General features: G+C 43.6%; 2 protein-coding genes across 4 annotated transcripts; one reads left to right on the forward strand and one right to left on the reverse strand.

Annotated features, from left to right (window-relative positions):
• The first annotated feature begins 403 nt into the window (after positions 1 to 403).
• Positions 404 to 8,321, forward strand: LOC119374630 (AP-4 complex subunit mu-1). Of its 3 annotated transcripts, none has more exons than XM_037644791.2 (13): positions 404 to 670; positions 783 to 868; positions 1,420 to 1,541; positions 1,653 to 1,749; positions 2,304 to 2,420; positions 2,501 to 2,572; positions 2,853 to 2,933; positions 3,002 to 3,125; positions 3,555 to 3,664; positions 5,335 to 5,423; positions 6,564 to 6,662; positions 7,871 to 7,988; positions 8,101 to 8,321. In XM_037644791.2, the coding sequence occupies exons 1-13, from the start codon at positions 613 to 615 to the stop codon at positions 8,293 to 8,295; spliced, it is 1,368 nt and encodes a 455-aa protein (XP_037500719.1). In that variant the 5' UTR covers positions 404 to 612; the 3' UTR covers positions 8,296 to 8,321. The 3 variants fall into 3 exon arrangements, with proteins under 3 accessions (XP_037500719.1, XP_037500720.1, XP_037500721.1); XM_037644792.2 differs by having other exon boundaries at positions 1,423 to 1,541; XM_037644793.2 differs by having other exon boundaries at positions 405 to 670; positions 2,868 to 2,933.
• A 522-nt stretch (positions 8,322 to 8,843) lies between these two features.
• Positions 8,844 to 14,482, reverse strand: LOC119374568 (NAD-dependent protein deacetylase Sirt6). The gene has a single exon (XM_037644730.2). It carries the CDS (start codon positions 14,374 to 14,376, stop codon positions 13,354 to 13,356), a length of 1,023 nt encoding a protein of 340 aa, XP_037500658.1. The 5' UTR covers positions 14,377 to 14,482; the 3' UTR covers positions 8,844 to 13,353.
• Positions 14,483 to 16,520: the final 2,038 nt, after the last annotated feature.

Genomic DNA, 16,520 nt, shown 5'->3' on the forward strand with positions numbered 1-16,520 from the left:
ATAACTAGACAGATGTTCGAGCATGGAGGAAGAAACATGTGTTCAGCTGTTCAGCGTTCCTCTTGTGGCCTTCTTAGAAATTTTAAAAATAAACAATGTGAGACACTTTCTAAAGCTACAACTAACATAAAATAAGTAACTACAATGAACTGTGTTTATAAAAAAAAAAAACATTTGCTTTCAAAACTAATGCAATGTGGTTTCGGTTTCGTAATTCAGATAGAAAATAAGCTGTAACTCGCAAACTACTGGTGATTATAGAGTTAATATACTAAGTTATTATATTAACGTTGTATTAACTTTATAGTTAGTTTTTTTCTTTCATGCTGTTCTCCAGTCTGCGTCAGAAAAGGTAAGAAAAGATGATTGTCAGCCCATCCAATCCAATCCAAAAGTTGGTTTTTGTTTTGCCGTATAAATTTGTATGAAACCTCAAAGCAAGTTTGTGTGAACATTGCGTCGATCTCTGGGTTACAGCGCTGCGCCTGGCTTCACTTTGTGCCGCTTCCCTTGTTTATAAACATGCCGCGGCTGTAAACCACTAACTCTACCGCGTGTTCATACCGTTCCGTCTCGGCCGTGTTGACCATACGCTCATGACGTGAAGTCATCATGATTGTTCATCTAGGTGTCGTAAACCAGAAGCGACAAGTTATCGTTCACCGTCAGTGTATCCTTTTTCGCCTCGAATATTCTGCGATCGCATGAAATACGAGTCGGTAAACGCAGAAATATCCATTACCCATGTGCACAGAGCAAACGCCTTGACTTGCTGCCTGCAGATAGACATGACAGTGGGGCAAGAAGCTTTCAGGAATGCGTGGACCTTGTGTTGGGGACCAGCGGACATTCCGTTGGACCTGAACAGGTGCACGTCCACACACCATGCTTCTTGCTTAATGCCTGGAAAGCTTGGATCTATTGACTGATGCTTATACGACGGCCTTTTTGAAAGCTTCAAAATCATCCAGAGCGTGACTGCCGGCCTTCTATTGTAGCTTAGTGGTTAAAGTGCGGCGCTGCCAAGCTCGAAGACGCGGGTTCGATTCCCTGTCACAGCGGCCGCATTTTGATGCGGGTGAAATTTTCGTGTACCTTGATCTGGGTGCACGTTAAAGAAGTAATAGGCGATCAAAATTAGCCCGCACTAATTGTCGCTAATAATTTTTTTTTTTGAGCACCAGGGTTGCAGCACCAGTTGCACGTTTGCTGGTACGGTCGTATGGTCACGTGCGTATACACGGCCCAGGAACTTTCGAAAAACGATGTATGTTCCTTAGGCAAGTAATGGATGTGAGTGCAGTTATCTCGTTGGGAAGCTACCATGCGATCACTTGTCTTAAAAAGTGAAATATATGTAATTCGAGATAACAAATAAAGTTCTCTTCATTGACAAAGATTCAATGTTCATCTTTTCAGAAGTTTGAGGATGTTTCCATTTACCACATTTGCCGCGACAACGTCTACTACCTTCTTTGTTCAAAGAGGTCCCCTGAGGATACATTTGCTTCAGATGTTACAGCAATTGAATTTTTAAATGAGTAAGTTTTCATTAAAGCATTGCTTGCATAACACAATTCTCTTCGCACGCATCCGCATGTTGATACGTTGCGCACGACATATGGCAATTTTGTCTGACCTCTTCATTTCAGATTGTACATGTTAATCAAGAACTTTTGTGGAACCACAACCGAAGAAAGTCTCCGTAAAAATGCGCTGCTCATTGAGGAGATACTCTCCGAGATAGTTGTAAGGATGCTTGAAATGTTTGTCTCAGGTTTTCTCATACCTCTAGAGAGATACTGGCAACAGGTATGGCATTGTCCAAGCCTTATTGGTGCATGCTGTGGAGAGACCACTTCAATTTTGCAAATATGCAGCATGTCACACAATGTGCGTGCTGGCAGGGCTTGGAGTGTTAAATGCATGACTTGCATCAGTGTCCTTATTATTAATGAAAATTCCCGATTTTCTTAAGTGTGATACATGTTTTTAAGGCCATCAACAGAATTACACGATTCAGTGTAAGTAGCAGTTGTTGCTGCGTTACATCTTTCCTGATTCTGACTTATGCAGTCAGTTACTGAATAGCGTAGTAGAAGTAATTAGATAAGCTCATGCCAAATGCAAGCATAAGTTGTTTGCTTTAATTTGCTTATTAATTCACTTGTTAACTGTTAATTTGCTTTATTAATTACTATTCTGTTACACAACATCATTCTGTAGGTGAAGCATGCCTAATACATCTGTTTATAATGACTTAACACCACCCAAGAAATAGTTTTTATATCGCTTGTTTTCAGAATCGTGGCCACATTTACACTACGGATTTGTCTTCTCTCCGACCTTGCATCTACAGTGAACCAGTCGATTCACCAGTTTTGAAAAAGACGGTTTTGACGTCCACTCTCTTGGCACTGGTGAGCACACAACCCCAAATGAAAACTACTTTTTTTTTGTCGATGTACATTTCTTACAAGTATTCTTTTTACATTTGCAGGACACAAAATCGGTCGTGCCAAACACAACAGCTCTGAGACCAGTGTTTGGATCGAGGTTGGAGCAAAATCAGGTAAAAGCATAAGATGCAGTGTTGTGCACAGCGCCAAAAGTAACGTTTGTTGGCAGGCTAGTTGGTAATGCATAACTTTGTAGGTATAACAGCACAAAGAAGAGACACGAATACCAGGCAGAAAACGGGACAGAGTGCTGTCCTGTTTTCTGCCTGGTATTCGTGTCTTGTTCGTGCTATTATACCTACACAGTTAAGCCAAAAGTAACCAACACAAAAGTCATTCTAAGTAAAATTTGTGGCTTATCTATAATGGAAAGGTCAGTCTAAACTGAAATAGTTGACTTCGTTCCAGAACCAGCAGAAGGCTGAAATATTTGTCGACGTTGTTGAGAAGGTCTACGCTTCCATCTCCAAAGAGGTAACTGCATCTTTACTCAACTTCTTGCAAAACCAATCATGTTTGGTCTCTTATTGCTTCAAAACCAGGGGAGTGTCACCAACTTTCTTCTGTGCGGCAGCGTGAACTTGAAAAGCTGCCTCGAATCCAAAGCAAGCATCACGCTTGGATTCAACGAGGATTTGGTTCTTGCTTCAGGAGCGTCTGAAACGGGTAGGATACGCTACGTACATTTTCATCTAATTTGCTGGAACGCGTGAAAATGTACTTTCTGACAAAAAAAAAACGTCAGAGTACAATCCACGGTTACACTTGTTGCAAAGAATGGTCCTCGCCAGAGCTAGCTAAGTGCTGCAGGGGACAGTTTTAATCCAAGCCATAGTACAGGCTTAACTTCATCTGACCTCTTATGTTCAAGCTTGCTTATTTTACTGTTCATACTTTGCTCAACCTTCACATTTTACACCTTGTTAGTCACGTATTTAACCACATGTAAGCCTCTTGCAACAGGTAAAATCGTTATGCAATTAATGTTGCACAGCTCTGAAACCGCTTGCGCACTGAAAAACATGCAAGTTGCATTAAATAGAATGCATAGATCTGTCACTACACAAAGTCCCTACTGAATTCGCTTTTTTCCAGAATCCTACAGCACAGACGTTGTTCTTTCCAACTACATCCTTCACGACACGGTCAGGAGCGAAAAGTTTGCAGTGGACCGGACGCTGACTGTTCTAGCTCCTCAGGGAGAGGTGAGCTACTGCGTTGACTACTGGTTTACAGCCTGGTCACTTACCCTGTGTGCAACTGTTCTCGTCTTGTCATCTTTCCCACACGATAGATTCTTGACGAGGAAAGTTTTGTTTATCTGTAATGGAAGAGAGAAGGATGGCTCTCGAGATATCGCAGTTTCTCGTAGCACAGGCAGAATGATACGGACCTAGAATGTGCATGAGAGAGAGAGAGTTTTTCAGTTAGTACAGGTGTAGGTGTGCACAGGGGTCTCATTTAGGGGGAAGCAGGGGCCCAATTTCTCTGCAGCACCTACCCCCCCCCCCCCACTGGGCGAGTCCGAAAGGAAACGAACTTCTTAATGGAAACAAAAAAAAAAAAATTAAGTTAACAACAAAAAACATGTGCAGCCATAATTCTGCGTATTGAAAAATGCTGAGAAAGGTACGACTGAGCAAAGGTACAAGGCAGAAGCATGTATGGCTATAATACTACTCCTGACGGATAAGACGAAGAATGAAGTGATACACAGATTGTGCAACACTTACAGAACATACACAAAGCACCACGACACTCGTCAAACTAAAGTGTTCCAGCAAGACCAACGTATCTGATAAAGCGCACAAGTGCTTTTGTTTTATGAAATGCAGAGGCACTTGTGTCCATGGTTCAAGAACCACGGACACACATTGGCTAGATCATGGTTGTCTTCCATGAACGTCGAGTTTGGCACATTACGGCTCTTATTTCTTAATTAAGTAAGCCTGCAAGAGGAGATTAAGCAGGGGCACGAGATATCACACATGGCGCTCTGTGTTGTTATGTGACTTCTTTGTCTACGTATCTGCTACCATTACAACAAATTAGAAGGTGGCCTACCAACACACTTGTATAGCTAGCCTCCTGGGAGCTGTGAACTTTCCAGCTTTTAGTTGAAGTACTACGTTTTTACAGTAGCACGAATCAGAAACACTGACGCAACGACGGGTTATTCCCAGATGGTCGTGCGATGTCCATGTTGATATTTCTCTCTCATAAGCATCTTGCTTACTAATGTGTTCAGATTCAAAAATCACAACAATATGCTAGAAGAGGTTAAGACTGCCTCTGCTCAAAAGACATTTGTTGACTTTTTCTTTTTTGTTCTCATCGAAGGCTCAGTGTATATCATAAAAACAACAGAAATATGGAATGTTACATATTAGCGCACTGGTTATGGTCGGCAAGTGCTTTACTACAAACTTGCGCGTTTACTTAGTGACTATTATAACAAACAAATTGATATTCACGAAGTAAATTTGTCTTATCTGTACGGGTTTTTCCTAGTCTAAAATTGACCTCTGAAGCTGTCTGTCATGCCAGTGTATCATGCAGATGTAATGTATGTTAATGCATCACCTTCTGTGTAGGGAAACAACTAATGATGTGTTGTATAAATTTGATGGCTTCGTCAATGTGTATGACAATGTTGTGTTTGTAAATGATGGTTTGTCAAAAGTGTACAACAATGTAAACAAAATGCCTGTGTCTTTGCTGCTGTATTTGCCAGTGCGGGGGCGAAGGGCTCCCTCAAGCCATTCTTGAATAGCTTTTCCCTTCACCTCCCATCACATGTCTTGTGATAAACAAATAAATCAAATCATTCAATCAGTCATTTCCTGTCCTCTCTCTCTCCATTGTTGCATTGCAGGTTCCAGTTGTGAGATACTGCACCACTAGGCCCAACAATGGATACCCATTCTCAATTGTGACAGCAGTCGAGGATGTGCCATGCTCAAGGTGGTTCTTTGTCTCTCATTTGCAAAACATTTTTTTTTACAGTTTGTTTGCTTCCAGCTACATTGAACAGATTGCTTCATTCGAACAGGACATTATGTGGTTGTTCAACTGCTCTTTCTTATTGCTGTAGCTGAGAGTAATGTAGCCTATGTAATTGTATAGACAAAAAATAATGTTACCATGAAAGCGCTGCCTCCATGCCTTTTCCAAGTGCAGCGAACCACCATTTTGACACGTGCGTTGCCGAGAAGTGTGCCTGTGTCGTTCGTTTCAAAACCTTTTGAAAATATGTCGACACTATGCCTAGTGCAAAGTGAATGCAGATGCGATGTCTTGCCAAGGCATAAATGCGAAAGCAAGACCATACATATATCACGAAAAATTCACCTGATGTCATCACTCATCAGCGTTGCCCTGCTTTTGTGTGGGTCAGCATGATATACTGTACATATATATAAAAAAATTCACATGCAATTTCTATGCCACTGTGAATGCCCTCAAGTTTTACCCTCTTGCTGTGGGGATGCATATGCTGACTTGCACTCTGTAATTCTCACTTGAAAATTTGGCTCCCTGGCACATTTAGCGTGAAACGCTTGACACTTTAGAAGCAAATTAACATGAAAAAAAAAAGAGGAAGAGAAAGGACTACATTCTCCATTGAATGTTTAAGTGCATCAATGTGATAAAAAACAAAATCGCGTTCAAGTACTCCGTACAGATGGTTGACCACTGAAGCTGAAACGTGCGGCCCTGGTGTTTATCACAATCTGGGATCCATCAGTCTTCTGCTGTAGTTTTTTATTTCTCTATCGCATTAAAAAAATGCGTGCTTCATACTTTGCGTTTGGTGACGTTAGCTTAAAGGATATCTAGAACACCTAAACGATTTTACGGGTAGCGATTCATGCTGCGGTGGCCAACGTCCCTAGCTCTATGAGTCAACAAAACCTGAAGAGAAACTAGCGCAAGCCCGAAGACACTTTGAGGTAGCGTATGCTAGCATTGCCTCTTCATTATAGTTTCCATGCACTCACAGACCGCCACGTCTTATGAATCCTATCAATGATGATTATATGTACTTGCAATCACATGTTATTTATTAGAGAATGTAAGTTATTCTTATCCACACTATCACAGGGACCTGGTTCTCACAGTGAAGCTACGCTGTGAAGGCAATGTGGGCTCTGAAGCTGTTGGGACTACCCTGGAAATTCCTCTTCCTTGCAACACAAGTGGGTCAGTGTGCTCCCATTGTTCACTCTGCCGGTGGCTTTGACAGAGTCTGCATTCGCACGCATTAAAGGGACCGTTTCTATGAGTTTTTTACCGCCAAGTTTGTTGTACGAGATCACTGATTGTAGGCGTCGAAGCACACGCGAAGCTTACCACTTCGTCCGAGTTTTGTAGCTGCAGTGGTTTATATCCTAAAAGCCACGTAGTATATTATAAGAGCAGTAGTTTTCTATTCGACACAGGCTCACAAACACTAATAAGGCTTGCTCAACACACCTGATAATACATAGCCGCACTGTCGCGCTTGCCTGTGAAAGACGTGTTGCTTTCGCAGGAGTTACTGTAGCTACGCTTAACCACCTTTTATTTTGAGCTTTCCAACCATTTTTGAAAATAGCAAGCTGTTACAGTGAGATGATGTGGCCTTATACACCTTGTCGATATTTGTACAGCGTCGTGTGCGCCTGCGCCCAAGGTTGCCTGCGCCTGTGTCATAGATGGTTTGTCCCGGCATGGGATCATTACGCCAAGCGCAGGCAGCGCCACTTTGTTGCATACAACTAACACAGGCCTATATGTACATTTTTATGGAGTAATGTCTTTTAATATAAAGAAATGAACAATATTTCAGTACTAACAGAAAAGTCATCGAACGCATACACCATCAATGGTCACGTGACCGGCTTCATCGGACCTTTTATGATTTTGCTGCCAGAGGCGCCAAAGGTCATTTTTCGTGACTTTCAATGAAGAAATAAAAATATAAATCCACCTCTCACGAGATAAACAGGGTTGGTTTGAGTCAATGCAACGGACAAACTTTCCATCAGTGCAGTCATCCTATTTCATGTTCTGGGCAGTTGTCGGTCCCTTTAATAGTTTCACATCTTGAAACAAAGTGGCAATGAAGCTGAAGAAAGCACCAAAAAACTCAAGTCTGGTTATAATAGAAAAAATTAAAGCCGGTTCCTCACCTGTGAAATCTGAGTAAACAGCGGAGCTGGCTGCAAGTCTAGTGACATAGTCTAGTGACATCCCGTAATTTGGTTTGAGACATTCTATTAAACTTTGCGAAATTCTGACAGAAATTTGTATTCCCTTTGGCCTTGAGTCAGTGAGAAGAGACATATTGTAAAGCACGAAGATCTTCAGGTACAAAAGTTGTTGCTGCCCTGTTTGCATGTTTACTGTCTATTACATCTCTTAAACAGGGTCATGAAGCGTTTCAACGAGCTGGAACAGAGTGCAGAGTTTCAATATGAAAACAAGAAAATCATCTGGAGGATAAAATGCCTGAAAGCCAAGTCAGAAGCAGTAGCGAAATTCCGAGTAAGTGCTTAAACACAAAGTACTATACGCAATATTTCATTGACTAGACTCTTGGCAAGAGTCACTCTGATGCTTGTTCACTTGTTTTTTAACTTTATATATTCATTTTAAGCTTGCCAATGCCAACGAAGGCGGTTTCGGGAAGCTAGAACTCGGCCCCATCTCCATGAAATTCGAACTTTCAAACCAGTCAACGTCCGGGCTCAAGATCCGCTTTCTCAAGGCTGACCAACACTCGGGCGGCAACATTCAACGCTGGATACGGTATGTCACGATGTCGGACTGCTGGGTCCAGCGATTGACGTGATGACAATAAATTTGTAATAAACTCAATGAAGCGTTGCATCATTGCATCATGAATATTAAGACGAAAGTCTTAGATGGCATTACAACAAGTGATGCAAAAAATCATCATCACGTGATGACGTCACAGGTCGGCAAAATTTGTGACGTAATGACATCACATATCGTGACGTCACATGATGACATCATCACAATATCACTTGGTCAAAGGTGGACCAATCACGGAGGCAGTGTAAAACCTCATTAAGTGCAGAAAGCTTTCGGAGTGGGGGCAGGGGAGGATCAACACATCGACTGAGAAAAAAAATAAGACTATGGCTTTTGCCTTTGAGTTGTCTTAAGCAAATGTGTAGGGGACCCTACAAGATTTTTGGAAAACGGTTCAACGAAAGCCCGCAAGGTAGAGGAGTGTTTAGAAAAGGGAACGGTCGCTGTTTGTCCATTAGTAGTATGAAGAGACAAACAGTTGAACGTAAAATTTTCCCTTTCATGATGAACGTTTGCGATGCATTAAAAGTGGTGCCATGTCATTAACTCACAAGTGACCAATGGTCAGATTGCAAACTTCAGTTTATTCTTCCCCCAATGATTTATGTAAAAAATGCACAGCACATGTGTTCATTTCAATGGTAAGTACACAGAAGGATGTCTTGGTACTACAATAGAGTTGATATGACTGGAGTGTTGCAGTAGGTGTGACAAAAAAAAGGAAGAAGAAGAGACGGAAAACTTAAGCAATTCTTTTGGCTCTTACTTGGTTTGTTTCGATAAGTCTGTGGGCTACCTTCTTGCAAACATCAATAAAGAATTTAGGTTCATTATGAAAAAGTTAGCAGCGCAAGCAGATGGGACACAGAAGGAACAGGACACAAACAAGCGAAGACTTGAAACTTGGATTAATTCACAGAAGAAAAATATACCATAATAAACTCGAGAGGAGAGGGAAATAAAAGAGGGAGGGGTCAACCAAAATCAAGTGTCATCGAGAAACGAGATCTCACAATCTAAAAGTGATACAGAGGGTGAACTGACACAGCTATTAGTGTTCTTTATAAAAAAAATACATGGCTGATCCCTCTGTCATAGGAATCGGTATAACACGAAAGTGAAACGTGTCTTCGCAGACGCAGTAGAGCGTTTGTTGTGCATTCTTTCGCCCCAAGCGCGAAGGAATGAATGCTACAGCAACAACTTGTAATGTCACGCGAAGAACGGCAAGCAGCTCGAAACTTTCAACGCGCTCCTCAAGCTGAAAGGATGCACGGAATGTACATACACAGGATGAGTGCGAACTAACTGTCACAGTTGTAACTTATTTCTGTCGGAGCAGTGCGCTCCTTTGGCAAAAGCGGCTGCTGCAGTGGGCGAAGTGACATTCGTGCTCTCAACGCAAGCTTGCGGTGAGAGCGTAAGACGTACAAACCACCGCGATCACAAGATAAGCGCACGCATGAGCGACCATGCCCTGTAGAGGCGCGCGCTCTTCCGCGTGGGGCGACGACCTTCAAAGCGCACTCTTCGAGCCCTTCACGCCATCTCGCTAGTGATAACGAAAACACGCTGATGTACCACCGATCTCCGAGTATCGCCACCGGCAAATGGTGTATATAAATCGCTCGCCGTTAGCATGGCAAAGAACATTCCTTCTGTGGCCGAGTTGTTTCGTGCCGCACGCGTAAGTTCGACTCCCGGTGACAGAAGCTTTTCTTCTAGTTTTTATCTTTGCCATCTTTAGTCTTTATATTTTACAATGTCATATCCGTGACGGCAATACGTCAGTGGAGCCATGGTGGACCCCAGCATAAAACACTTTCGTGTTAAAAAAGCTTCAGCAAGCTCCCTAGTTATCGTGTCATTTCTTCTGTGAATAAATCCAAGTTTCAGTAAATGCTCTTGTTTGTGTCCTGCTCCTTCTGCGTTTCATTTGTTCGCACTGCCAAGTTTTTCATAATGAATCTATACCAACTAGCCCACCTATTAACCTTTCTGGAAAGAATTTAGGACTGAGAATTGTGCTAGTTGGATGTTGTTCATGTTAGTCGATAAAACACAGTGCTAGCACGAGAGATAAAGACTAATGACACAAGTACTGTCTCCCAACTAAGATTTTGTTGGGATTTATCCTCGGTGTATGTGGAGAAAAGAAAGATAAGAACATGCACACAAAAATAGCAAAACCCACTAGTAACACTACAAAACGGCAACACCATGCATGAGACAATGTCAGTGGCAATTCTTGTGCAACGACCACTTCACGTGTGCCGTTGCCTTTTTGCTATTCTTAGGCGAAGCTTCTGTGAGTTACAGGTTTGGTGGTGGTGGCATAGTTCACGAAAAACCTGGCACAGGTGTGTGTACAGAAATGCGGGTGAACACAAATAGGAGCTCAAAGGTGCGCCAGTCAGATGCGTATTTCTATGCGCTGGTTTCCAATAACTGATGCTGTCTCAATCGTAGGCTTGTCGGCGATCAGCCGTTTCTGATATGGAAATGTGACTTCCAAGGTCACTTGTCATTTCATGTCGCATTTCATTGTTGCCGTTCACTGCTTCACAAGTGACTGTCCTTGTTGCCTGTAGCAACAGAAGTGTCGCAATGCTAAGCATGTTGGTCAACATCTAATTCCCGGCATGGAGGAAGGAAAAAAGGAGGGATCATTGCGCAATGCGACAGAGAGGAAGAAAGTAGTAGATCAGGCAAGCACATGCCAAGTTTTGCTTGCCGTTGCCGAGCTGAGCATCGGCTTGTCTCGTCGTCCCTCACCGTCACGTGTGAAGCGAAAGATGAGGAGGGACATCTCGCATCCAGCGTCACCAATCAGAGATCAGAACGCAGTCACGTGGCGTGGCTTTTCGGTTTCTTCCGATGCCACCAGAAGGCTGTGCCCTCCACGAATCTCGGAGGTGCGCATTGCAACCTTTCGACGCACGCATGGTACCGACGCTGGCATATGTTAGCACACCGCATAGGCCTTTCGTTTCTCGTTGTCACAATAGATAAAGCAACGTTCAATGATGACACCACAATCATTCTTATCGTAGTGTTGGTCAATTTAAGAGTATATTACCTATGCTGAAACACACACAATTCATGGAGATAGTATTTACAATGTCTGACAACCCAGCAGATGTGTAACGCTGCCTGAAATTTCGCATTAGGGAGTATCGCAATCGTCTAATTTTTTTTTCTTTTTTTTATAATTGTGTATATATCGAAGGTATATTCCGACAAAATTTAATTTCGATCTATTCTCGATAAAACAAGGGAGTAGTTGGGGTGAACACCTGTCCCTTTCAGCTATGTCAATGGCACTGCCCAAGCAAGCTGCAACTAAGAAATGTCGAAGGAAGTGAATGACACACCATGCATGACAATATGAAAAGCAAAAAATGGGAAGGTAGAAGTGAACCAAAGGCAAAACAGCAAGGATTGGAGAGGAAGCATGGGTGAATGATACCAGTTAGGTTTAAGAAGTGGATCATGGAAGCAAACTTACACCTGCACAGTTATGAGGGAACACATGTGTAAAAAACAGGTTCAGCTATACAAGCTTTATTTGCGTGTACTCTGTTAGAGCTATGCCGAGCAAGTTCAAATTTATGATCAAGAGCCAACTAGCCTACGTGCAACTGTTTATTGAGGGAGTGGAGTTGGGCAGGTCAGGTTGTGCATAGAATGAATAAATGGTGTCCACTACAGTGGCAGAATAGTTGTCATGGGAACGAGGACACAGTGAAGTGTTACAGATGGGTAGATGACTTAGGACGGGGTCACAGTGATCCTGTTCCTTCATGAGTACAGGTGTAGGAACAGTGAAAGAACAAATGCGTCGCATCAGAACGGTTCAGAATTTTCAAGCAGCAGCCGACATATGTGATGCCCAACCAGCACGGACAATGCATCCACGAGGGATACATCTGACGAAGTATTCAAACCTTGTGCTGTTCCTGTGTCAAGTGGACCTCATAGTAGCAAAGCCATCTTATCATTCTGTTTGTGCTCTTGTGTTCAAACTGTGCCATTTCCTTGGCAACATTTTTTTCTTTCCAGCACACAGCATGGAGCATTTCGGTAGAGTTCTGCAGACTTTATTGGTCATCCACTTTAACCTTTCTATGTGAAATAGAATGACCACCAAAGTCTACTGACACCCATTAAGTACTGATATACGTGAAGAAAAACCAATATACATTAATAAATGTACACATACTAGTGGGTACTGCACGTGTCCGAACGCAATTATATGAGTAAATAATAGCTAACTAAGTACACCAGGCTAAAAAAGCATAGTCAAAAGCTCTTTTCACAAATACTTTTCACTTCTAAAAGGTAAGCTATTACTTTATAGGCTACACACATCACGTTTGGCTGAAGTGCTCAAAATCACAGCACAAGTCATTTGCATGAATCTGTGGACAATGAAAGCCCAGGTTAGTTTACCAAATAGCATTTGCTCTAGACACAGAACTAAACAAGCAGGGGATTAAAATTATTTTTATAACCTTACGGTGTTTATGAGTGTCTCAAAAATCAGTGCATGCTTCCAAACAGATCTGCTTTCAAATGTCAGCAACATTTTCACTTGAACAGCATAATCTGCAAGTAATGATGATGTGTCAACCGATGTGCGCAGCTGCCGTGACTATAAACCATGTAATTGCGGGCACATACACAGCAACACAACGGCTTGGCTACTTCGATCTTAACACAGCTAAGAAAAAAAAGGCATTCAGTATTATGAAAAGTGACCGAACACTTCCAGCAAAGCTTAAAACGTGTTAGCTCAGCATGCAGCATGGATGGTGTGTTTCGATAAAACAACAATATCAAGATATCAATAACGACATCGAGGTTTACACCATAAGCAATAAATAAACACGAGCACGTCACAGTACGAGGCGTCTGTTTGCAGCAGTATAAACACGTGCGGGGATATTAAAGCGGTGGTCACAAACACCACCACCTCATTTCACGTCACGACGTACTACATCAACAAAATTACACTGATGATCACATGAGGTGTCGCTATGGCTGCAAAAAAAAAAAAAGCGAGGATCTCCTGTCAACCGGTCGCATCGGTGGACGACAACCGGCGTTCCTTTTTGATCGCTTTCTGCTCGCAGTCCGGCGAGGCGTTCTCTCTCTTTCGGGGCTTCTTCTTGTACTTACGGGGCGCTGGCGCCTTGGCGTCAGGGAGTCTCAGCTTCGGGTACTCCATGGGCGTCTCGCGTTTCATCTTGGTGGGGTCGCATTCGGTAGAGTAGGACGGTATCGCGATACCCAGCCGCTTCATAAGTTTTTCCATCACGTCGTCCACGTAGGCGCGAAGGATCAGGTTGGCTGATTTGTCGATCTTGGTGGGCTGCAAGTTGCAGATGACGATCTTGCCTCCGGTCTTCTTAGCCAGGAGGGGTAGCGCACCGCACGGCACGATCTGGAGTGTCGAACCCAGACACAGGATGAGGTCCGCGGCCCTGCAGTGAAGGTCGGCCGCGTCTATACCGTCCTCTGGAAGCTCGTGCTCCCAGTCTAGGATGGAGTCGTGGAGGTGACCGCGACACAGCCTGCCGTTCTTCTTGGGTACGGGACACGGCTCGCCCGTAGGCTTCTGGCCCACCGACTTGGTCGCCGTGGTCCTCACGAACTGGCGACCACACTGGTTGCAGCGGTCGAGGAACATGTTCCCGTGCAGGTCCGTGAGGATCTCCGGAGGGAAGCCCGACTTCAGGTGCAAGCCATCCACGTTCTGGCTGACCAGGAACTTGAGCTGCGAGCTCCTCGCCAGCGCGACAAGTGCCATGTGCGTGGGGGTCGGTACGGCGTCGTCGAACGAAATGTTGACCTGAGGCTTCTCACCCTGCTGCTCGAGGGTCCAGACGCCGCGAGGACCTCGGAAATCCGGGATGCCGGCCGAAGTGCTGATGCCGGCACCGGTGATGACGACGATGTGCTTGGAGGCCCGCATCCAGTCGGCGAGCCGCGCGATCTTGTCTTCGAGCAGCGACTGCTCGTCGAAGTGTTCGGGCTGGCCGCAGATGCCTTTGTCGGCGTACTCGGACAGCCCGCTCGCGTAGTCGCAAGACATCGCGAACTTTTTGTTTCTTGCGGTTCCTCGTTCACACTTTGGCCGCCATCGCTGCTGTTTCGCCCGGCTACGACGAAGCGGCTTGCGCGAGTGGGACGAGACGCTGGCCGAGATCTTTTGATAAATTCATGAAGAAAATAAGCGACTGCACAACGGTGGCACCGTCACCGTTTACCAGCTGAAACAGCAAGTTTATGCAGTAGTTAGGAAACTTGTCACAGCTGCCACATAGAGTCGAAGATCCAAAGGAAACAACGCGACGACGCATCAATTTTTAAAGTTTTGGTTTCGGTTTCATTGCAGCGCTAAAATTCTGCAGTTCACTTATGACCATGTGAGTTGCCAAGAAGAGAGAAGGAATGTTCACTCCTTCCCCACCAGATATTTGTGCATACATGCATATTAGCTTTCGGCTGCTCTCACGCAATTCGCTCTTCGCACACTGTCTTTGGCAGTGCTCCATCCACTGTTCAGACTGTCCCTACGGGCGCGCAAACGCACGAGAAAAGAAACATTTCGACGACAGTTCGACCAAGTGAAGCCAGCTGCCACTGGCTGTAGAAGAAATTGAATGTCCGAAGAAGCTTAGCTCGGAAAACTGTGATTTAAATAAACTATCCTTTGTTCCGCATACGAGGCTTCCAGTAGTTGTCCTAGCCCTTTGTTTTTTTTTTTTTTTTCTTCTTAGGAACTGCTTCAAACATTGCATGAACTTCAAGATTTTTATTTTGCCAACTAATTGGAAAGTGGGTTAAACCAAACACAAAATAAAATTTGTAGTTTTATACCTCAGCAGGGGTTGTCTATTTAGACACACACATCAATACACACCACAAAAATAAATCTGTTGCATAAAGCAGTTCAAACAAATTATCATGCTTTTAAAAAAATATTTAAAGCATGCACCTTTTGCAAATATTAGTGCGTTAGTGATTTCAAAAATATGAGGCATATTCCCATGTAAACACTACAATGCTATAACAGGTTCTGACTGTTCACAACAAAAGCCTCTTGCCCGTTCTCAAGAGCAATCAAACATACCAAGAACAGACTACTTGATTTCATATTGTTCCATTTAATCTTTTGCCACCAAAGGTTCATTTTTAGGGGCAAAGCTCCTCAAGGTGTGGGCCTGTGCCTCCTTTGTAGTATGTAGTAGTAGGTAGCGACGTATAGTGGGATGTATCCACCCCATGTGATAAAGATGACGATGACAATTGATGACCATGAAGAATAAGCGCGTTCCAGTATAGTAGTAATAGTGGAATGCACCCACTACACGTGATAACGACGACGATAACACTGATGACCATGAAGTATAAGCGCGTTCCAGACCACACATTCTCTTTCTGCCATGGATGAAAACGATCGTGAACGCGCTCTCACCCTCGAAAAGCAAAACAGCAACACCGACAACAAACGCTCCCCTGAGCTTAACGTCATATATGAGGACCCCCGCGTTTGTGTCTCAGGTCTTTGTATGATGATCGAGTGGGCAAAATTTACGGGGATTGACGGTTTACCAGATTACGTCCGGAGCTTCGCCCACTCATCATCATTCACTTCGTGGATATGGCGTGACTTTTTTAGGGGCGAAGCCCCTTAGGGTGTAGGTCGCTCCCTCTGTAGTAGTAGTAGTATGTAGCAAGCTCTAGTTTAATGAATTGCTCACTAGATGAGCAATTCAGTAGATATCAAATCATAATTTACAAGACATTGTAGTGTTCCTTGATTTAATCACACTAAAAGACATACTTTGCGGGCAATATACTCTAGTGAGCTTTAAACTTTTAGTCTTAATGTACAAGATAAAGAAAATATTTCTACGAAAAACACAAAGCACACCTTGAGCAAGATGTTTGGCTAAATGGGACCATGAGGCGATGCGAAGCCGGAGCACTTGCACGATTGTGTTCTGTTGGCTTTCGTTGGGCATGCTACCGACCTCGCATCATGGAACACGAAGAGGAGCGCGTCGTGTCTTCCCTCTAAGCTTGCTGTTAATTCTCACAGGGCACAGGACACTTTCCCTGCATTTCATTTATCACAAAGCGGGGATAATCAAGGGACCACGTAAACCAACAGTACAATAAAAGTTTGATGTTTAATATATACACGGTGTTTCACACTCTTTATATGATGTA

This window comes from Rhipicephalus sanguineus, chromosome 11, assembly GCF_013339695.2.
Source record: "Rhipicephalus sanguineus isolate Rsan-2018 chromosome 11, BIME_Rsan_1.4, whole genome shotgun sequence".
In the NCBI taxonomy this organism is placed as follows: domain Eukaryota; kingdom Metazoa; phylum Arthropoda; class Arachnida; order Ixodida; family Ixodidae; genus Rhipicephalus; species Rhipicephalus sanguineus.

Excerpts from the sequence above, each read along its gene's own strand:
- LOC119374630 (XM_037644791.2), top strand. The coding sequence starts at position 613 with ATGATTGTTCATCTAGGTGTCGTAAACCAGAAGCGACAAGTTATCGTT. Across the intron at positions 671-782 it reads AGTTATCGTTCACCGTCAGT|ATAGACATGACAGTGGGGCA; the intron begins GTATCCTTTTTC and ends TGCTGCCTGCAG. Across the intron at positions 2,573-2,852 it reads CGAGGTTGGAGCAAAATCAG|TTGACTTCGTTCCAGAACCA; the intron begins GTAAAAGCATAA and ends AAACTGAAATAG.
- LOC119374568 (XM_037644730.2), bottom strand. The coding sequence starts at position 14,376 with ATGTCTTGCGACTACGCGAGCGGGCTGTCCGAGTACGCCGACAAAGGC.